Source organism: Cyprinus carpio, chromosome B25 (genome assembly GCF_018340385.1).
Source record: "Cyprinus carpio isolate SPL01 chromosome B25, ASM1834038v1, whole genome shotgun sequence".
NCBI classification, from domain to species: Eukaryota; Metazoa; Chordata; class Actinopteri; order Cypriniformes; family Cyprinidae; genus Cyprinus; species Cyprinus carpio.
In genome coordinates this window covers 19,335,207-19,359,333 of record NC_056621.1, presented here as the reverse complement: position 1 = coordinate 19,359,333, position 24,127 = coordinate 19,335,207, and the positions used below count along the sequence as shown (strand labels likewise).

General features: G+C 36.3%; 1 protein-coding gene across 5 annotated transcripts in view; it reads left to right on the top strand.

Annotated features, from left to right (window-relative positions):
• The window catches only part of LOC109094929 (serine/threonine-protein kinase BRSK2-like), a 213,834-nt gene that overhangs the window by 121,116 nt on the left and 68,591 nt on the right, over positions 1–24,127 (top strand). For all 5 annotated transcript variants that reach the window (XM_042752883.1, XM_042752887.1, XM_042752886.1 and 2 more), the window contains exons 3-4: positions 18,271–18,356; positions 23,924–24,064. In XM_042752883.1, the coding sequence (XP_042608817.1) occupies positions 18,271–18,356; positions 23,924–24,064 (227 nt within the window). The remainder of the gene's footprint in view (positions 1–18,270; positions 18,357–23,923; positions 24,065–24,127) is intronic.

Sequence of the window (24,127 nt, the reverse complement as noted above, 5' to 3'; positions counted from 1 at the left end):
GAGGTTAAAAATTAATTGTAGACATCAATTTAGACCTGGAGGGTGGATGCAATATTGTTTTTTTTTAAAAAGTAATAATAAATAAATAAATCAGTCCAGCACAACCAGAAGCATGTATAAATGCACAAAGTGTGTAATGTATATTTTTTGGGGGTATGTAGATTTTTATGCTTTTGAATGTGCACGATTATGTGAGTCTGAGCTATTAATTCATCATGTGACAGAAAGATAAGACGTGTGGAAAACGTTCCTTGGGAGAGTGAGAAAATGCAAAAAGCATCAAATGGAGTAGAAAAAACAAGTAACTGAGAAGCAGAAAGCTACAGCTTGATGGAGGAAACGCGGAAAAGGAGAAGTTTTCCAAACAGCTCAGATGAAAGAGTGGGAGCGATAGATGAATCATGGCTGGCTCTAATCAGGTTATCCTGACACTGGGATGACAGTGCAAGCTCACCCCCCCACCCTCTGGCTTCATTACGTTCCACACCGCCAAATGATTATAGATGCTCCCTTCATTTCTCCTGGAGCCACAGAAGTGTCTCCCTGCTGAGGATTCCCTGCCTGCCTCCCTCCCCGCTGCGTTTCCTCCTCATAAAGACCTTAAGCAACTTCAAGTGTTCCACGACTTCTTCACGGATCTTATTTGTACGTTCATCTTGTCTACCTCCACCCCCACCCCCACCTTCCTCCTGCGATTTTTTTGTTTTTATGAAATATGAGGCAAAAAATTCACTTTTATGTGCAACTTTTGAGCTTTGCACACATGAATAGTTACAATAAAAAATATATTTAATATTTGTTTAAAATATATATATATATATATATATATATATATATATATATATATATATATATATATATATATATTATAATGCACAATAATAAAATTGAATAATAAATTAATACTAATTATTATAAGTGAGTTGTTAACTTTATTTATTTAATTTTATTGAACTTTTAATTATAATTTAACAGGGAGTATAGCATACCATTACCATGTCATTCTGGTTATATGAGTATGTATGTTTATTAGTTGTTCTTAGTTACTTTGGGGGTGTTTCAATATCTTTCCTATTACAGATTATTATTATTTTTCTGAAACCCATGATGTGACCTAATCAATGGAAGGTCATCTGACATTGCGCTCTAATTTTGTTCCCCATTCTCTGTAGATTTTCCTCTGTCCTTGACATGAATTCTAGTGAGTATAGATCGCTCCTTGCTGCACTAAATTGGGAATGGATTTTTTTTCCAAAAGGTTTTGCACCGCTTGAAATGTCAGAGACCAATGCAGTTTCTGAACGTCTGAAATTGCTGAATTACTGTGGCTATTTTTGAAGTTCAGATTACTTTGCAGCTGGTCACTCCAACACAGTAAAATGGCACTGCCATAAACCTTCCACTTTCTCTGTGTATCTCTTTGTGGTCTTAGTGTGCAATTGTCTGTTGCCTCAACCCTCTTTTTTCAAAATGAAACCTGTGTCACTGTGTTCTTTCATGTCAAGAGATTGGAAAGTCCACAACACTTGAAGAACACTTATTACTAGAATGATGTAGCTGGAGGTTTAAATAATTTTACAGAATATTCAATGTTTTATCTCTTAAACCAAATTCAGAGGTTTCCAGGTCTCTGTTATGTCCTGCGACTACTCCAACAATTTCTGACATGGTTTTCCACGTATCATCTTTTATTATATTTCTGCATATGTGGCCAGAGACAATTCATATGGTACAGTCAAGAACCAGGACATGCTTATATTGGTTAGGCAATAGTCACTGCTGCTTATGTCATTGACAATCGCCAACTCTCATTTAAAATGAATGACTTTCCATCACTTTCCACACTCTCAGTGTGAACGGTATAATTCTTTAGGTGTATTTCACCAAACCTTGATTCAGCCTTGGTCTTTACAGCTTACAGTTTGAAATATTCTTAATAATGAGATCTACTCTTGCTCAGATGATAGAAGATGCCATGTAAAATTTGACACTAATGAAAATAAGGCTATGAAGGATAAATGTATAGCCCAACTGGGCTGTTATCACTTGTACCATTTGACATGGCTTTCGCTTTGAATTTATAGGTTGCTTTTTTAATTTTTCAGTTTTGCAGAGGTGTAAGTAATCTAAATAATAGTGGTCTTTCCTGTAGGACAGAAGACAAGAACAAAGAATTAAAACCCTGCCACCCACAACCAAGTTTATCTTTGTCCACGCTGGATTAAATTTCATGCTGTTCCAACTTTAGCATGGCCTCATTTATGGCAAATGGTCCGTCTTTATGGCAAAATGCCACCATCTTGGCGTTTGGCAGCTTGTGCTAATAAGCATGTTGAAGTGGTTTGCTTAACATCATTCCGACTGACCACCCTCAGGTTGGTGGTGGGTGTGAAATGTGGATTCTGCTGGTGAGAGCTAATGAGTGGTGACTGCTCCCTGCAGATTGAAAACCCTAATTGCTCAATCATGCTCAAGTTCCAGTGCTTCAGGAATCCTGATAGTCCGTAAGGGCTCATGGCCAAAGCTGTCCTCCATTTTAAATGTGTCAATAGGCACTTGTGCCAAGCTCTTTCCAGACAGGAAAACAGTTGTCAGTCAATTGAGCCAGAAGGAAGCATGTAGCAACAACAATACAGATCACAAACATTTATTGACCAAGTATTTGGTCTGGAACTGCCAGAAGAACTCAAACCTAGACTAAATGTACTCTTTACCTCAAGGTTTTCAACAAATAATAGGATACTTTTCAATTGGAGTTACTTTGTTAAAAAAGAAATAACCTATGAGTTGTCACTTGGCTATAGGTCTGGCCAATTTATATTGATTGGTTCAGTCTCTAGAAGGCTTAACCTCCTCACTGACCTGCTGGCCAGCTGAGGCTATCAAGATCTGTAGAAAGGAACGTGAACTTCATCCACTTCATTCAGAGGACCATTTATTCTTGTACAAGTAGGGTTCTTTCCTCTCTTTTTGGATTGCTGTTCATTCCTGATATTGCAGAGAAGCTGTAAACCTAGAGGGCAGAAGTACTGCAATTATTTTCTTATATCAGCTAATTTGATTTGAAATTAGATGTTGCCTTTACCTGTCCGGGTCTGTTCGAAGCCTTTTAAACCCCAACTATCATTCATTTCTTCACCTTATATTCAATAAAGTTATCTCAATCATGTTTGAAATCATCCAAATATGACAGTGCTGACCTCAAGCCAAATTTAGCCAAGGGCAGTAGATCTGTTGTTGTCCACCTCATTCAGCGTTACCCGCACAGAGGATTCCCTGGATTTGACCTGCGGTGCCTCTGTTTAACCATGATAAAAAGTCTCTGAATGATAAATCATTCCCATTATTCTCCATGAGCTCCCGGGAAAGGTAGCCATTTGGAATGAAACCTCAGATGACCTTTCTCTCCAGCACTACACATCATAAACCATTATTCTCCATTATAGACAAGGTCATAAAAGGATATGTCCTTTAGCACCGACTAGTGCCTCAGTTCGGTCATAACTCAGCTGCCATCAGTGCTTGGATTGACAGCATGACGGAGTTGTCATTGCATGTTAGCTCGGTGATTGGGAGAGGGGCTTTTTCTGAAAGAGGCTGTTTTAGCTTTGAGCTTGACTGAAGGAAGCAAGACTGTGTCCTTGGAGGGGCAAGACTGGGTATCCTGCAAGAACTGGGGTGGTCGTAGTGGAAGGAGGTTAAAAATATCTCTGTGAATGAGAGGAAGTCATCAAATCTCTTCTTCTGATGTAGTTACATCAAGCTGATCCAGGCATGTTTTTTTCAGATCAATCGTCGTTTCCGAGGTATTGATAATGCACCCTTGTTAGGATCTTGGGATTCACAGTAAAGGAGATGAGCACCGCTGAGATTAACTTGAAACCTGCCTATGAGGATGCAAGTGTGTATTAGGGTACTGCTTTCTGTCTCAAATAAAGTCAATGTGAGTGCAATTTACCCTTGGTAAAAGCAAGGCAGAAATCAAATACAGCAAGCCGTTATTGACTACCCATAGACCTGTTAACCCTACAAACAACACCTTAAAGGGGAGGTCTAATGCTGTTTCATGCATTCAGAGTTATTTACACTGTTAAAGAGTTGGATTCTCATGCTAAGCATGGCCAAAGTTTCAAAAAACAATTTGGACATATTACAGAGTATTTTTGTGCCAAAAACACACTTCCGGGTTTCTTACAAGTTTCAGAAAGTTTTTTTTAGATCGTGGCTCTTCATTACGTACAGTAATGAAGGGTGGAACTCCTTATATGGGCATTTCTCCCGGAAGAGCACCCACACATCGACCAGAGTGAGAGCAAGAGTGTGCCCATCAACGCATTTCATTGGGCAGTGCTGCACAGGACTCGCTCGTGAAGAAGTGTGTTTTTGTTTGTAAGGGAAAGATAACTTTGTTCAGCTTCCCGAATAGCCCAGCGTTGTGTAAACAGTGGATGCAATTAGTCTTTTCGGGGCAGCAACAGAGTTTTGCAAGTGTGTTTGTTGATGTAAGTTTTATAAACAAGGCCCAGTTCGACAGTGGATTTGCACATCGTTTGTTTCTAAAAGATGGAGCTGTCCTAGCTATAAAAGATCCCGGTCATGATTCGGAACTGCAGACAGTAAGTGAAACTGCAAGTTTCTATTTTGTTGGCAGTCGGTGCTCAAATGCTCATTCTTCTTTAGCTCCGCCCACGGCGCGCCTCCAGGAGCTCGGCTGTTTTCAGAGAGAATTGGAAAGCTGTGTCTTTCTTTTATAAATACAATAAAACTAAAGACTTTTTGGAGATATGAAGGATGCAATACTACTTTATAGATACTGAAGATTAACATGAGATTGGGTGAAACTGTGTGTGTTAGGTCACCTTTAAAATGCCTGCTTTGGTAGAGATAACATCTCTTACACTATGGACCTTGTTTTGACAGCTGTTCTCTGTAAAGAACTGCTGTTTTGATTTATTATATATTTAAGGACTTTCTTGAAGCCGTTCCTTTTTGAAGAGAACCTGGAGACAAGATCTCCTTGTCTCTTACATTGTTCAGAGTGTGTACTTTATACTCTCACAGTTAATGCTCATCTCAGCTGATTTCTGAACTGAACTTCCTGTCATTTCCCGCTGCATTAGTTTTCCCTGGCGTAGTGCGATTTAAATCAAGAGGAAAAAAGATAAGTTCTGCTGTCTCAGACTGGAATCTGTAGATTATCCTGACAAGGAGTTGAATTGGATACCATCAGTACTCCTGAAACATGCCAACAAATGTCACACAGCCATGCTGATCCCGGAGCAGTGAGTTAAACAGGAGAAGCATAACAGCCTTCTGGCTGCTGGCTGTACAAATAAAGGGCGACACACAGCACACAGAACCAAATCAGATGCGGGGGCCTCATGTGCATTTGCATGACCTTGAGACAAACTGTTTGTGCAGGTAGCACTTTATCTTGCCTTGTCTTTGTCCCATTGGTAAGCTTTTATGGATTCAGGACGTTATCCTTCGGTATCTGATCTTCAGGAAAAAAGAAGTACACTTTGCAGAAGGACGAATGCACTCAAACTCTCAGAGACAACTTTCTTTTTGCTACTGCGGTTCACCAGAGACCCATTTGATTGACAGCTATAGTATTATTAAGAGAGGCTATTCTTCTGTTAATTGCCTTAAATAATAAAGCTTCACACATACGGTTGGAAACTGTGCCTGGACTACTTACATAAAAAAAGAATAAATGTATATATATATATATTCAGATTTATTTATTGTATGGTGGGATTACTGACCATTGTACTGTAGCTCAAAATGTATAAATCACCTACAATCAAAAAACACCATCCTTCTTCAGGTGGTCAGTAATCCCACCATACAACTAAATCTGTAATTACAGTATCAACAGTTAAGGTTAATGTGTTTCAAATGACTAATCAAACTGCTCTTGTCTCTTGTAGCACAAGGCTTTTAGCTCAGAGGTACAATATACCAGCACCCCCCGCCCCCTTCCCTGCACTTCTCCTTCGGTTATCTTTGTCTTTGTCACTGCTGTGCAATGCTAACAGCTGTGTTCACACCGTTATGGCTTCTGCTCAATGCAAAGAACATTCACACAGCACATGTTGTGTTAATGAGGAACAGAGATGTGGTTAAGGCCCAGGGCACCAACATGGCCTGCACCATCAGCACCACGACTGGGGAATAGATGCATTTTGGCGTAACTCAGCCCAAATGTTTCCCCTTTGTGCTTTTCCAGGACCACACAACTTTCCAGAATCAGAGTCAGAGGAATGAGCTCAGATCAAATGGCCAAATGCAACTTTGATTCATGGCTGTCAGTCTGTCACTCCCTTTCTGATCCCATGGTACGTAAAGGGCTCTTGGTCTTGAAAGTGAGTGATAGAGCTCTGGGATTCCAGCATGAAGGGAATTAGTGAGAAAAGGAAAAAGAGGAAGAAATGGCAGCACAGCATCATGGCACTACGGGTCCTACAGGGCTCAGTTGCTGAACGTGGTTACTGATTGTTTCATCATGTATCACTTTACTTTTTGCTTTTAGTTGCAGCGAGACTAGATATTCCTCTATTGTGAAGCTAGCAACATTTTATTTGACATGACGGCATGTCCATTTTCACTACTTTGGTGGATGAAATAATTTCTCAGGTTCTGTTCCACAAGGTCTTGATCAAACTTCTGTGCTTCTCTGAAATTTCTCAGTTTTCTTTATCTATTCTCATTGCAATAAATAAAAAAATCTTTATTTTTCTATGCCAACATTTTACAGTCATCAAAACATGCTATGTGAATTGCAACATATCACGATTAATCACATCCAAAAGTTTGTGTTTACATAATATACAGTATGTGACTAGTGCTGGCAAAATGAGTCACAATGAGCAAATTTTCAAAAAATTATTTATTTTTATTTTTACATTCTCTATTACTAGACGTTCAAAATGACTGAGCTACACCTGTTTGAAGTCGATGAAGTCAGCAAAGTAAATTTAGAGAAAAACTGATTTAAAGTGTTCTGAAGGTTCGAAGCAAAATCACCTAGCAACATTACATATTTCCCCTACCTTTTTTCTTAATAATCATTACTAGATTAATGATTAATTATCTTTGTTGTTATAAATAAGAACTGATGCAAAAAATAGCTTGCCGGCAGCTCAAAAAAAAAAAAAAACTACTTATTTTGTCGCATGTGTGTGTGTGTACTGTGTATGTTTATATGTATATATAAATACACACACATACATGTGGTGGCCAAAATTATTAGAACACTAGTACAGGTGCATCTCAATAAATTAGAATGTCGTGGAAAAGTTCAATTATTTCAGTAATTCAACTCAAATTGTGAAACTCGTGTATTAAATTCAATGCACACAGACTGAAGTAGTTTAAGTCTTTGGTTCTTTTAACGGTGATGATTTTGGCTCACATTTAACAAAAACCCACCAATTCACCTATCGCAACAAATTAGAATACTTCATAAGACCATATATATATATATATATATATATATATATATATATATATATATATATATATATATATATATATATATATATATATATATATATAAAACATTTTTGGTTTCCAAATGAAATACAAAACTTGCTCTCATCTGAAAAGAGGACTTTGGACCACTGGGCAACAGTCCAGTTCTTCTTCTCCTTAGCCCAGGTAAGATGCCTCTGACATTGTCTGTGGTTCAGGAGTGGCTTAACAAGAGGAATACGACAACTGTAGCCAAATTCCTTCGTGGCTCTTGATGCCTTGACCCCAGCCTCAGTCCATTCCTTGTGAAGTTCACTCAAATTCTTGAATTGATTTTGCTGGACAATCCTCATAAGGCTGCGGTTCTCTCGGTTGGTTGTGCATCTTTTTCTTCCACACTTTTTCCTTCCACTCAACTTTCTGTTAACATGCTTGGATACAGCACTCTGTGAACAGCCAGCTTCTTTGGCAATGAATGTTTGTGGCTAACCCTCCTTGTGAAGGGTGTCAATGATTGTCTTCTGGACAACTGTCAGATCAGCAGTCTTCCCCATGATTGTGTAGCCCAGTGAACCAAACTGAGAGACCATTTTGAAGGCTCAGGAAACATTTGCAGGTATTTTGAGTTGATTAGCTGATTGGCATGTCACCATATTCTAATTTGTTGAGATTATTTGTTGAGTGAATTGGTGGGTTTTTGTTAAACGTGAGCCAAAATCATCACAATTAAAAGAACCAAAGACTTAAACTACTTCAGTCTGTGTGCACTGAATTTATTTAATACAGTTTCACAATTTGAGTTGAATTACTGAAATAATTGAACTTTTCCACGACATTCTAATTTATTGAGATGCACCTATATATTCAGCAGCTAAAAAATGGTTTTAAGACTATTATTTCTATCTTTTGTTATGGTGTGTCAGTAGGAAATATCAGTTTACATTTATAAACATTATTTTTGCAATTAATTGTAATAATCTAGTGAGATTTTTGTCTGACATCAGCCAGTGCTCCACACAGAGATCTGATCTCATCATCATCCAGTCTGTCTGGAGTGACATGAATAATCTTTATTTTTCCATGACAGGATTGTCAAAACACTACTAACAACATATCAAGCTATGGGAGGCACAACAAAATATCATTAGCAACGTTTAGTACTTACCAGCAGTCTACTACTGTTGATTAATAAGGTTGACTTGTGAGATTTTAGCTGTTCTTAGTTGTTTGTGGTTCTAGTTGTTTTTATCATTAATATTTTAATGACCGCTTCACAGGCGATGAATGAAGAGATATAACTTCTCAGAAAGGGTTTCAGCATGTTGACAGTTAGCTGTAATTTTTTTTTAGCAGAATACATTTAGAAACTTGAGCTACGAAAAGTTTCTTTTGAAAATGTTTAGTTTTACACATCCAACCTGCTAAACCAGCATGAGCTGATTTGGTGGCCTTAGTTGGTTTAAGCTAGTCTTCTTGACCTAACAAACTGGTCTTCAGCTGGTCTAGAAAGTGCCTAAAGCCTCTTTAAAACCAGCCAACACTCCAGCCTGACCAAGCTAAGAAAACAGCTAAGCGTAACACAACACAACAATTTTAGTCCACAACACAACCTAATTAATTGGAAAGGGAGCTTTTGTAAAACGCTGCATTTCAAGTTGCTCCCAACCACTAGGGGAAGTAAATTGCCATAATTTGTATTTACTGCTTTACAATCTTTACAATAAACTCTTTATGTCTTGAGAACCCACATATTTTTGTTATGCAATTAAAGCATTTTGAATTAACTTGATACAATTAATTTACCTTGCTAGCCAAGTAATTACCCTAATAAACTAAAGTAGGAGCAAAGCTGCAGCATTAGAAACCGTATCTATGGGAATGCCTTTGATTAAGAAAAATTAACCATCATTGATGCTGATTATTATTGCATAAGTACTGACTTAATTGTTCAGTGCGAACAAATTAGAAGGTTTCAGGTCTAAAGTAAAACAACAAAGTTAGCATCCAATGCACCATGGGACACCAAACTCTAAGGTCACATGTAAATTGAAACACACTATTTTCAAAGGCTTCTCTTCTCTTAATGTCACACCATCGTATTATTCAGCATTTAATTTGTCACTGTATGTCCCTTCTGTGGCTCTGTGCACTTTATGATTTCTTCTTGCAATATTAAAAACCAAAAACTGTAGAATATTTCCATTGTGTCTGCGCTGATAGCCTTGTGGGCAGCACGCCGACATACAGTGCCGTGGTGCTACGGGTGTCCCGAGTTCGAATCCCAACTTGAGGACCTTTCCTGACTTTTCACTCTTCCACTTCAGTTCTGATATGTCCTGTCATAGTAAAGCAAAAATGCCAAATATATATATATATATATATATATATATTATTTATTTTATTTCTTTTAAAGAATACTTCCATTTTAAACAGTGGTGCTAAATCACAGAAAATCACTAAAATCTACTTAGAACTCCCTAAGAAACTACCTGGAAAACACTCACCACAATAGCATTGTGACATTAGGGTAAGTACCAATCACTTTTTGCTTAGAAATTGTAAAAATCTTGTTACTGTTAAAGTTGTCAATGTTTATTTACTTCGCTAATGCTAATGTTAGCTGTTCAGTATCAGCTCATTTGTTGAATGTCAGGAGTTATTGATAATATACCAATTCTAATTACAATAAAACACATTCAGTAGCAGAATGACACAGAATGTTCATTGTAATCATGCCATGTATGCCTGTGCTAAACTATGGCAAAGATAGCGGTTTACAAACCACTCTAGCTGATTCGCTAATCAAGCCTACTGTGTGGAAATTTCAACCAACTGGCTCTAAAGCACACTTGGATTGAAACAGCTGTTGGTTTAGCACTCCGCCATGGTTAATTTATCTAAACCATCCCATTTCCAGACCCCCTTTCCATGGGATGTTTTATTACCCCTTTTCCACACACCATCTGTACCTTGAAATTACACTATGATTATGCATAATGAATTATATTGAACCCCTTAAAGAACTGCTGTGTGTTTTAGCTTTAAAATGTACCATTGCAAAGCTACAGTATTCTCCAACTCAACTTGTTTCCACAAAAAAAGATGAAAAAGAAAGCTAGCATGAAAAAAACCTATAGTAGTATTCAATCATTAGCTCCCTGAGCTCGAGTGGAGATGACCTCCATGACTGCTCTCCACAGACCAATAACGATCAGCGAATTTGTGCGAATGATTCCTGCACATTTTGAGTTAGATTCTTGTTTGTTTGTGTGTGATTATTTTATGTTTGGGGTTAGCAACTCAATAATAACCAATTTGGATTAGCGTCAGTCTTGCACACTCACTCAACCTTAGCTTTTTGTGACAGACTGTCAAAAGAAACTTTTCAGGGTCGTTTCTGAAAATGAGGTTCACTTTGGTCTTTATTACAGCACGGCAGTTACATTATCGCTAATTATCGGACTTCGAAACCCAGTGACCCGCAAGAGCTCACGAACTCACCGACATGCAGAGGTGTTCTCGCTCGAATCTAATGATCTGCCTTCATTTTAACGATTTGGCTTGGTTGATTGCCTTCATCTCAACTCACTCCCACAAATCAAGAACCTGAAACCTGAACCCGAATCTCTGCCGGCCCACATTGACTCAAAGTGGCGTGGGGTCGAGGCCAGACCCAGTGTAATAACTCACTAATGAAGTTATATGGAAATTGGATGGCTGCATGCACACAGATGTGTAGAGTTAATTAACGCTCGGCTATTCATAGAAGTAGGTGCACAGGTGCCGGCAAACTGACATTTTGAGAAAATGGGTCAATATGGTAAGATGGAGTAATGAGAAGTTGGCGAGCATAGGGTGGACATGATGTTAATGGACGGAGGAGCGAGTCAGGCTCATTTGCAGCAACATTTTAATCACAAGGAATAAATTCACGCTACTGCTGCCGCGGAGCTTCCAAGTTTCACAGATTTAGAAGAGCTATTTCAAGGGGTGGTCATAGACAATCAGTGCTTAAAATCTATATTTGCAATCTAGATGGTACCACTTTCAGCTTCAACATTTAAAATGTATTTACAGTGTAATTAGAACTAATCAATTCATAATTTAGACCTAAATATTTTCAGACGACAGATTTAGGGCATCTGGGTCAAATATGTGAGTTTTTTTTTTTTTTTTTTATTCCTACATACTTTTTCTATGATGAACGGTTTTAATTCCGTGTTTTTTTTTTTTTTTTTTTGCTCAAAAATTGCTCAAGAGGCATGACTAAAGTCATGTGGTGCAACCAGCGTGCAGAAACAAATAATAAAAAATAGCAAATTACATCATATTTTGTGTGTCTTCGTCGATAAGTCTATTAACATATTACATAATTTGAATTTTTTATGACAAAGCAAGTTTAGTTTAGGTTGTAAAATGTCATGTTGTGCGACTCCCCAAAAACCTGATGAATTAATTAATGACATTTAAATTGTTATATATATATATATATATATATATATATATATAGTTTAGGAATACAGTATTATTTTATAATTTTTATTTTGATTATATATATTTTTTTTTTTTGTTTTTATTTTTTTTTCATATACATATTCAGAGTGTGATGAAAATATGTTATTACTTTTTACTTGATGGTTACTGTTTTTTTTTTTTTTTTTTTTACAGCTTATGTGATTTGATATGTGAAAAAAAATTTTGATCAAAATTGCCAGCGCACAAAATTTCAAGTTGGAATGTGCCTGTTGAGCTACTGCCATTGAGATGAATGCTGCTATAATGCTTACGGATAACTTTTTCATTGAGTAGTCTTCAGCAGTGGAGATTTCTCATCCCATGGCTTTCCTCAAGCCACTGAGGGCAGTTTATGCTCAGCAGAGATCGTGTGGCACATCCTTGGGTTGAATGACGTTCCACTCAGCCAAATTCCCTGCTTGGCTCTTCGGACTGGCTTTGGATCAGCCATTCAGTGAGGTTTGGTCTGGTGCCACGTTTGTCAAGATGGCTTTGTCCGGGATTTCCATGGCTGTTCCAGCTCTCTCTTCAGCCATTGGCCAGATTGTTTATTCCCTGAATAGTCATATCACATCTGTATGCCTGATTAAAACAGCAAGCGAAGGACTCAATGTTGAGCAGATGATGTCAGTTGATGAAGCCAAATCATTCCAGATATTTACCAGAATACCTAGGCTAGTTATAGAATGTCAGGACAGATTGGATTAGCATGGCTCAGGATCTTTATGTTTTTGCCACATATAGCAGGACCACAAATGATTACAGTGACAATCCCCTTTGGCAAAACCTGTGTTTAAGTGCTTTGCTGAAGGGAATAGTGGTGATTGATCTCCTTGCGGGGAACAAACCTGTGGGCCGCAGAATTGGGTTTCTTTAACTTCCATTTGTACTTTATATCCCAGGGGATTTTGTTAAGACTAACAGATTTGAGCTTTTTTTGTTAGATAAAGTCCATGTTTAAGTCTTGGTATATTTTTCATTTTCAATTGCCACTTACTGTATTTATGATTTTATTGTGGATTTTATTTATTATTGTCCCAGATTATTTCAATATTAAAGTGCATGAAAAAATAAGAATTATTAAATTTTTTCAAACTATGGTAATCAGAGTGAAATAATCGTATACAAATGTAAAATTTATTTTGTCACAATAATTTAATATCTTTTTTAACCATAAATAATTTATTTAATTGTTTATTTATTTATAGTTTTTCATCATCGTTTCCACCACAATTTTTTCTTTTTTTTTCTTTCAAAAGTTTGTGTATTTGGTTACCAAGTAAAGAACAATGTCAGTGTAGAACTTGAAATGAAACATGATATATGTGTGAATACAATAAGGAGGTACACTACTTTTCCACTGGGTCAAAAAGAGTTTTTTTTTTTTTTTTAACATTATTATTTTATTTTTATTCAGCAAAGATGCATTAAATTGATCAAAAGTGATAGTAAAGACATAATGTTACAAAGGATTTCTATTTTAACAAATACTGTTTTGAACATATAATTCATCAAAAATTCCTTAAAAATGTATCATGGGTTCCGAAAAATAGGAAGCAGCTCAACTGTTTACAAAATTGATCATCAGAAATGTTTTTTGATCACAGGTATAAATTGCATTTTACAATATTTTCAAATTGAAAGCAAGTATTTAAAATTGTAATAATATATTACAATATTACTGTTTTTGCTATATTTTTGGTCAAATAAATGCAACCTTATTGAACATAAGACACTTTAAAAACATCTTACCAACCCAAAGAGTAGTGTAAAATATCAAGGTAAATATAATTTTGAGCAGAATATTTTTATTGTGTCATTTCCAGTCAAGTTTGGATTGTCTAATTTTGTCAAATTATGCAAAAAAAAGTGAAAATATTATTTCATTTTATGTATTAAGGATGCATAAAATTCAATGTAGCAAAATACCAATTAAATTAACCATAGCAAGATTAATAAAGAAGTTGGTCTGTTTATTCTAAAAATGTTCAAATGTAATTTTCATAAGAGAACGTTTCAATCACTAAACATCAACTGAGATGTGGTGGGAATTTTCATTAAGTTCAAGGTGGGGGTGTGATCTTATAGAATTAGGAATGTTTTTCTCTGAATGACTTTGTGTCGTTGTGTCATGCATACATGTTGCAAATTTTCTGTATATCATTGGCTGCGATTTCAAAGGTCAACAGCAAACAGGGTCAAAGTCAAGCTGCAGAGTTACAACTGAAGCTTGAAGGCTGACTCCACAGAGTCACATGAGCGGTCTGTACTGGAGTGTAGTGAGTTTGGATGAGTGCAAGTAATTCAGGAGGTTTCGAGAGGCACGATCAAAGTGCTGCTGTGGAACATTAGGGTCAGGTGGGTTAGGGAAATATCGTCTATGTCCCCATCCTCCATTCTGATCTGCAGTGGCAGGTGAGCATGCTAGGAATATTTCAGAAGACAGTGATGTAAATCAAACATGATTGTCTTGCTTACAACTGGCGCAATCTTAAGTTCGGTCTGTGACTTATGAGCTCAGTTCTTTGCGAAGTGCTTGTGATTTTAAGATTTCCTTTGGTTTCCTGTCAGGTCAGAGAGATCTTTCATGTAGACTCGCCTTACAAGTCATCCTAAGCTTGATTCAATGAGAAAACATGCTTATCTTGTGCATGTGGGAATCAGTTTATAAGCATAGTCTATTCAAAAGACTGACAAGGATGCTTATGTATCAAAGTATCACTATGGTCTGTTCCTGAAGAATTCTGCAAAGGTTTGCTCTACTTGACATGGGCATCTGAACTTGAGGGTTTTGTTGCTGATCTGTCATCATTTTTCATTTTACATTTATGAAACCTCTCAAGAGTTCAGCTGTCTGATGGAGGATAAGTTGCAATTTGGCTGCTCTCAGGTCCCAACTACTGCAGTATCAGTTCAGACATTGCAGTTGCAGTGACATACAGTAGGTGGACATCCAAAACGTTACATCTACCGCCGTTCGTACCGCCGCCGCGGCGTCTGCAAAGTGCATTTTCAGCTTTTGACCGCTGAGTGGCGCTTTAATCACAAGTTTTCAAACATGCGCATCAAAGCACATTTTCGCAAATAGACGTCAGTTTTGCCTCGCTGATGTGTTACATTTGACGGCTGCAGTAAGGGAAAATGAAAGAAAAACACTATAGTTAAAATATTTAATATTCACAGATGAAAGTTTCATAACTATGAAGTTATGTGCATTTCTTAGAACGAATTCAAGCAGGATAAATGTCAAGCCTGTGCCTGAGCCTGTGCTTATATTTTCTCTAAGCTTCACAGTATTACACCATATTTTAGATTTGACACATTTAATAGGTGTGCAGTATTATTTATATAATATGAATTATGTGTTATATTATTCAAAAGAAATTGTGGTTTACTTTGCATCAGAGCATTAAAAGTGGTAGCCTATCTTTAGTGAGCTAGGCTACATGGATTTATATGCAAAATGTCAATATTCTCATATATTAGGCCTATATTTTAATTTATATTTTAAAATTCCTTTAATAAAACAACATGCATTTTTGTTATTCGTCACCTGTCCTTTATTTTGACAGACAACTTCTTGGGAAAATATATTTGTCTGTAAGAAATTGTTGCGTGTTTTATAAATTATTTTCTGTATTTTAGTAAAACGTGAAGCACTGTATAATTTCTTTCCCATTATTTAGGCCTAATTAAAACAAGAAATGAATAAATTAAACCTGCACGATTTAGCTAAATCATGGAAATTCTAAAGAATGGACGGATTAATAAAACGTCCTCACGATTAAACTCAAGTTCTCTCATTATAATCACCAAAGTGCAAATGATGTAAAAAAGAGCTTCATTAATAGACAACTTCAGTGATTTTAAAGGGAGCCGCCGTTACTTGCTTACATAGAATTTAAGTTAAAAAAAAATAAAATTGCAGCCGCATTTAAATGCAGGTGTGTAAAATGTCTGCGTGCAAGATTTGCGCGGCGCGAGTGATGCTGAGTGCATGCGCAGCATTTGTTCTTATTTGTTTTATCTTCATTACAAATCTTGTTTGGTTTTATTTTGGATAATTGCATGTAAAAAATAATTTACGTTGTAATGCATATGCAAAATGTGTTATTATAATTACCCCACAGTAACAAATTTTAACCGATTAATCGCCTATTTTCGTTTGCTGCATGTTATTTTATTTTATTTTATTTTATTTATTTATTTATTTATTTTTTAAAACAGGCTAAAAAATAAATTAAGTTTGTGAGAGGAAAAAATATATAAGTCATGTATAAGTTGCATTTTATTACATTCAGAAATAATAACGGCTGGCCTAATAATGTTATAATGTGCCAACAGGATATTTTTAGTTCTCTTCACTTTACAACAAATCCTTTAAATTTAACAAATTTATCAGAACAGAACAATAATTACAAATATATAATTCTAATGGATAAATAAAATTGCAGTATATATTAATATGCTTAGCTATAAACAAACAAAAAAATAAATGAATAGTAATTTAAAGCGAACCATAAGGTAAGGTTGGCCTCTCATTCGGGAGAAATCCAAACGTTTCCATATTCGTGATGTTGCCTATTTCAAGCTTAACTATTAATCATTAGGTAAAATAGGCTTTGTAGTTCACGCGTGTTTCAGTATCGACAGAAAAAAATAAAAATCATAATTAGCAAAAATATGCCAACGTGGACCGCTGCTCGCGCCGAATGGCACGGTGAACGGCTACTGTTTCCAATGAATGTGCGCGAGGCACCACCGCGATCAAACAGCTGAGACAGAAAATACTCAATTTTTGGTCACACAGTAAAGGCATAATTCAAAAATGCAAAGTGTTAGCAGTTTGAAAAATCAAGAATAATAACAGAATTAATCATAATTATTGCTAAATGCTGGACCGTTCTCATTTCTATCTGCAAATGGAACCTGAAGGATTTTTTTAGCTTTTTATCCGTATATAGCCTATAGGCCTTATATTTAATGACTGTTTAATAACAATAGCAAGCATAAGATCCTTTGTGTAAAGGTCTTCTTTTAATTTTTGATGAGTAGGCTAGACTGTAGCCTAAGACTATCCTACATTTTGAAATTAACTCACTGTACATTTTTTAATGGTTTTTTAAAGATGGTACAATGTTATATCATAATGTTATTTTTGTTTTTACCTCCTCCTTTTATCTCATTTTACAATTACATTCAGTTCGCAATCTGTCCCTTTGCGCCACCTGGCGGTAGTCTCGCGTATGAATTTAACACGCAACTGACTTGCAGTTAACGCCGTGGCCCTGCGGCGGCGGTACGCGCGGCGGTAGTACCCATTTTGGTTGTCTACCATCTGTATTGAAGGTCACTCGGTCCAAATCACAAAAATGTTGTTAATTTGGCTTTGCTAAGTCGTCTAGCTATGGTTAAATGACTCATGTAAAACAGAGCGATCCCTGTAGTCAAATTCTCACAAAAATTACTTGAGTCTTAATGAGTTTTAATGAATCTGAATTTCTTATTCATGACTCCAAGGAGTCGATTGTTTTAGTGAACCAGAAACATAAAACACGACCAGTACAGTTTGAATAATAAATTAATGGCTGTAAAGAGCGACTAGTACAGTCCCATTCCTGAATGAATAACTCTAATGAGTCAGTTCTTTTAGTGAATCAGATACATACAGTGCAGCTACTGTAGTCCAATTCCCAAATGAATGATTCTAATGAGTCTGTTATTTTTACTGAATCAAAAACCTAAAACATGATCTGTACAGTTTGTTTCCTGAATGAATGACTCTTAGTCGATTCGTTGTAGTGAATCAATAACATAAAATGTGACCAGGGGTTTCCCAAAAGTAACTATGGTTGCAAGTTCCATCGTGACCAAGTTCAATGGAACTTGTGACTATATAGTTAACTAATGATGCTTTTGGGAAATGCACAACAGTGCAGTCCGATTCATGAATAAATGGATCTTATAAGTCAGTTCTTTTTAGTATTTTATAAAAATAATACGTGGTTGGTAGTGGTTGTTTATTGAAGAAAAATGACATCAATAAGTCGGTTATTTTAATGAATCAGAAATATGCAGCTTGATCTTATATCTAACTACTGCTTGTTTGTATGACAATGTGTAGTTAAAGTACCCATTATAGGTTTGTCAGTATTCATTTATGAAAGATAAATGAATGAATGAAATGTTACATGTTTTATTTGATTCGTATTGTTGCCTACTATAGTTGAATCATTGGTGCTGTGAATTCAATATCTTTTTTATCTTATTTCTCCACAGGTGGAGCGAGAGATTGCCATCTTGAAGCTAATAGAACATCCACATGTATTAAAGTTGCACGACGTCTATGAAAATAAGAAATATTTGTAAGTATAAGTTTCTTGATGGAATATTGCTATGCTTATTTTTTAATTAATTTGTAGTATTCCGCTAATGTCTCCACTGCTAAAAGGACATATTATCATAAAAAAATTAACAATTTGTCTTACTCTCGCATGCTCTTTAAAAAATTTTCCTTGCTGCTTTGCCCTCCTCCTCCCCCTCCTTCATCAACTCTAACAGCTGATGACTTTGCCACATTCTTCATTGATAAAATTAAAACCATCAGTGCACAATTTTCCTCACCACAATCTGTCAAGCACATCTTATCAGCAAACATACACTCGTTCACATCCTTCTCTTCACTCTCTGAGGCAGAAGTCTCCAAACTCATCCTTTCCAATCACCCTACTACTTGTCCGCTTGATCCTATTCTATCTCATCTCCTTCAAGCCATTTCAGTTGTACCTGCACTCACTCACATCGTTAACACCACTTCACAGTAGTGTTTTTACCTCAGCATTTAGACAGGCTCGTATAACCCCACTACTTAAGAAACCCGCCCTTAACCCATCTCTTTTAGAGAACTCCAGACCAGTTTCCTTTCTACCTTTCATTGCAAAAACACTTGAACGAGTAGTGTTCAACCAAGTCTCTGCCTTTCTCACACACAACAACCTCCTCAACAGCAACCAGTCTGGTTTCAGAAGTGGACATTCAAACGAGACTGCCTTGCTCTCAGTTGTTGAAGCCCTACGATGGGCAAGAGCGGATTCCAAATCTTCAATACTTATCTTGCTGGATCTGTCCGCTGCTTTTGACACAATTAACCACCAGATCCTCCTGTCAACCCTATTGGCAAGGGCATCTCAGCAACTGCGCCCAAGTGGTTTGAGTCTTACATCTCAGATAGGTCCTTCAAGGTATCTTGGAGAGGTGAGGTGTCCAAGTCGCAACATCTAACTACTGGGGTGCCTCAGGGCTCAGTTCTTGGACCACTTCTCTTATCTGTCTACATGGCATCACTAGGTTTCTGTCATTCAGAAACATGGCTCTTCATATCACTGCTATGCTGATGACACTCAACTCTATCTATTATACCTCTCATTCTGTTCGAATGTTGTTGCTATAGTTTTTGGTTTTTTAGCTTGTATTTCTTGCTTTTTTTTGTACCTTTATTTTAATATCAATGTTGTGAAGACGGAACTGCTTGTGGTTCCATCAAACCCATCGTTTCATAACAATTTCACCATCCAGTTAGGCACATCAACCATAACTCCTTCAAAAACAGCCAGAAACCTTGGAGTTATGATTAATGATCAGCTGACTTTCTCAGACCGCATTTCTAAAATGCAATTCTAAAATGCGGTCCTGCAGATTTGCTTTATTCAACATCAAGACGGTCAGGCCTTTTCTTTCGGAACATACTTCACAACTCCTTGTTCTGTCCAGGCTGGACTATTGCAATGCTCTCTTAGCAGGTCTTTCAGCTAGTTCTAGCAAACCTTTACAATTAATCCAGAACGCAGCAGCAAGATTATTTTTTAATGAGCTGAAAAGAATGCACGTCACTCCTCTGTTTATCAATTTGCGCTGGCTACCAACAGCTGCTCACATAAAATTCAATGGATTAATGTTTGCTGACAAAATCACCACTGGCTCTGCACCCCTTTACCTAAATTCATTACTTCAGACTTATATGCCTCTAGAAGCTTGCATTCTGGAAGTGAACGTCACTTTATTGTGTCATCCCAGAGAGGCAAAAAATCACTTTCACAGACTTTTAAATTAAATGTTCCCTCCTGGTGGAATGACCTGCCCAACTCAGTCCGAGCATCTCAGTCCTTAGCCGTCTTCAAGAATTGGCTAAAAACACATCTGTTCCATCTTTATTTGACCTTCTAACTCTAGCACTCTCTATTCTAATTATATTCTTAAAAAAAACTTACACTAGCTTGCTAATCTTTTTGTATTCTATCTGTTTTCTTTTAATTTTTTATACAATTAACAAAAAAAAAAAAAAAACTAACTAACACTACCTTGCTTTGTTCTTTTTCTATTCTGTTTTCTTTTTTATTTATTATATAATAATAATAAAAAAAACTTGCTATGTGTACTGCATTTATCTAACTGAGACTTGTTATAGCACTTGCATATCATTGCTCTTTTGTTGATTTTGATTGCTTCCATTGTCCTCATTTGTAAGTCGCTTTGGATAAAAGTGTCTGCTAAATGATTAAATGTTAATATTCAGTATATTTATAGACATTATTAATAAATATAGTATTAGTGAAATCTATAAAGATATTATTAATAAATAATTATTTAATAAAGATTAAATATGATTAGGATTGCAAATCCAGAATGTGAGTGTAGAGCAAAAACAAACAAAGTTTGGTGTCTATAGCCTAAAAGTTTGGCAGAAATGCAAGTGTAAATGTGTTTGATCTTAAAAGGTTTTGTAAGAAAGTGATTCTGCTGGTGCTAAAACACTCTTAATGATGAAAGTGTGAAGCAGCCTGTTAGTCACAGCAGTTTGAGAGCTGCTAATGGGGCCACGATAATTCACTTAGCATTTTTTGGCATCAACAAATCTTCATAAAAATGATTACCTCATCACTCACTTGTTTATATTTTCTTCAGTTTTGAAGCACCACATGAGTTTCATAAAAAAAAAAAATACATCACTTGGTATCATGGTAATATGTCCTTTTTTTTTTTTTTTTTTTACCGTTTACCATTCTTACCATATATGAAATATAAATCATTCTCTGCTTTATAACACAGTGTCATCGTATTATTACTTCGTTCAGTGAATTTCACCAAGTGGTGACAAGTGATTAATTGAATCATTCACTCAACCAGTTCGTTTAAACACTGATTCATTAAGAGCTTAATCACTTCTGCTGTGTTACTTGGAGACACTTTGGATGATTGTTTTGACTTCATTTAGACCTATTTTGCTAATGGGGCAAAAAATACAAAACAAATGCCAATATATGTCTAATATATAATTATCTTTATTAATTTGTGCTATTATGTAAAAGTAATCTTACACTACCAATCATGTTGTTTGTTTCTGTTTACCTCGTCACTTCTAAGTATTCTCAGTTTTGAAGAACTCCACAGTTTTATAATTCACACCACTTATCACGGTAATACTGCACTTTTTACCATGTTTATTGTTTTTACAATGCATAAATCATGGTATATTAATATGATAGTCATTCTATGCTATATAACACAGTTTTGTGTTCTTAACACTTCTTTTCAGTGACTCTATAAGGTTACGTCAGTAGGTGGCGCCAAATGATTCATTGAATCATTCACTCAATTTGTTTAAACAATGATTGAAAACACCTTGTATGCATTACTTGGAGCAGCTACACTTGATTGTTGTTACTTCATTTGGAACTAATATTGCTTATGTAGCAAAAAAGACAAAATAAAGTACAATATATGTCTAAAATGTAAGTATCTCTGCATTAACTTGTGTATTGAGCTATTGTGTAAAAGCAACCTCACACTTGCATTTGTATCGTTTGAGCATTAGAAAATGCATTGACAGTGATGAAACAGAGTAGTAAATTTAATGGCTTGAGATTCAGTTTAGTTGCAAAAAGAAAGAACTGAGTGAAGGTAAAGCAGCATCAAAACACAGATACAAACCACTCGCTGGCAATTGTTTTGGTTTGGAAGAGTAACACACACAGGCTCAAATGTTGTTTAATTATTGTTTATGACACCGACTCGCTTCTTTTGACTCGTAGTGTGTGAGTGTTTGTATTTGAAGACTCTTTCTCTACAGAAGCATAAAAACGTTCGGTTCGTTCAGACGCTGTAGTCCTCCAAACTTTCCCTGACAGAACATCTTTCAGAAACAGCCTTAATTTCAAACCATAACAGCATGTTATCGTCAAGGAGACTTAAAACTAAAACTCACTAAAAGTTTTATGGTGTTTACTTGCTTGTATCCCTTTTATCTTAACACTCAGCTTCTATTGTGCACTTTCAGTTCTCGCCGCTCGGCTGCTGTAGAATGGAAGCTGTCAGTCCAGTATTTCTCAGCGTATTACAACCTTCAACCAAAGAGAATCACTCTCGACGCTGGTTGCTTGTTTAAACGAATATCTCCCATACTAGGAGGATGAAATTGTCTATTCTCTTTGAGATTTCAACAGATGCTTTTAAAAGCATCTTGAGGAAATCATTAGTTTTGTTAATGAGGTTTTGGTATAGACTTCATGAAATCCATATTTGTTAGCTTTGATGGTATTCACTTTACATGCTAGTGTTCTCCTAAGTGATTACGACTCATGGTCTAGTCCAATCAAATTTTTGTCCACAATCCCATGAAGCATTGCGAATGACATAAATTATAAATGATGAAGAATATTGACTATGAATGTAATCTACATTCGTCAGTTGCTTGATTTACCGCAAATCCTCTCTCATGGCCTCATGGGATAGTTTTGTGTCCATCAAATGTGCTTTGTTTATTGCCTAATATTAGGGAAGTGTGTGATTTTGGATGGAGCCACATTACGTAATTTGCAGTGGTTTAAAGGGATACTCCATCCCAAAATGAACATTTTGTCATTATTCACTTACCCCCATGTCATTTCAAACATGTAAAAGCTTTGTTCGTCTTTGGAACACAAGTGTCAAGGTCCAGAAAAGTATGAAAAGCATTGTCAGAATAGTCCATCTGCCATCAGTGATTCAACCGTAATGTTATGAAATGACGAGAACACTTTTTGTACATGAAGAAAACAAAAATAACGACTTTATTCAACAATTCCTCTCCTCTGTGTCTCTCCAAATTACCGTAGGACCATTTTGGCAAATCTGAGCTGTACGCAGGCGGCATATGCTCTTCTGTATCAGCCACGCCACAAGGATACATTTTTTCATGTGTATTTATGCTTTGGTTTGAAAGACAACAGCGCATCAGTGCAACGCGGCATGTACAGTGTAGGTCAAAAACTCATAAACGAAGGTCAACATTTTAGCGCCTCTCCATATTAAACTGGTTAAATGTAAATTAATTTAATCTTACACTGCAGTACATGAACGCTGTTGATCCAGGATGTTCTCATTGCAATTGTGACAATCATAACATGAGGCTTCACCCATTTGTATTGTGATATATTCTTTTCCTTATTGTTTTGTGATTTTTATTTTTGTATTTGAGTGTTATATTTAAGTCCCACTTGAATAATGGTCCTTCTGTGTCCAAAAAAATAATAATAATAATTAAATAAACATCCTGTGACAAGGTTTTCACACTGACAGCTGTCATTGTAAGACACTTAGCAACTCCATTTGTTTGTCCGAGTGAGCAGCAGTAAGTTGCAAGTTAATTGTGGGCCGAATTTAGAATAACATTCTAGCATACACACTTAATATTTTTAGTTCATTTTTATATCTAAGAAGTAGTATGCAAAGTCTGCTATTCCAAATTCAGCCATGGTTCATCGTACACAAAAGGATGTTTACTGTTATATAAACCAAAGTCTGGCTCATCTACATGTCCTGCACAAACTCCCTGTTTCAGTAAGAATCATGTCAGGATCCATAATGTTGTTTTTCTCGGTCTTGTTTCTGTTTGCAGGTATTTGGTTTTAGAGCACGTGTCAGGTGGAGAGCTGTTTGATTATCTGGTAAAGAAGGGCCGATTAACACCCAAAGAAGCTCGAAAGTTCTTCAGACAGATCATCTCAGCTCTGGACTTCTGCCACAGTCACTCAATATGGTGAGTTTGATCAGTCATTCCTGAACATGTTCTTGTGTCTTAATTCAGATTCAGAATTCAGAT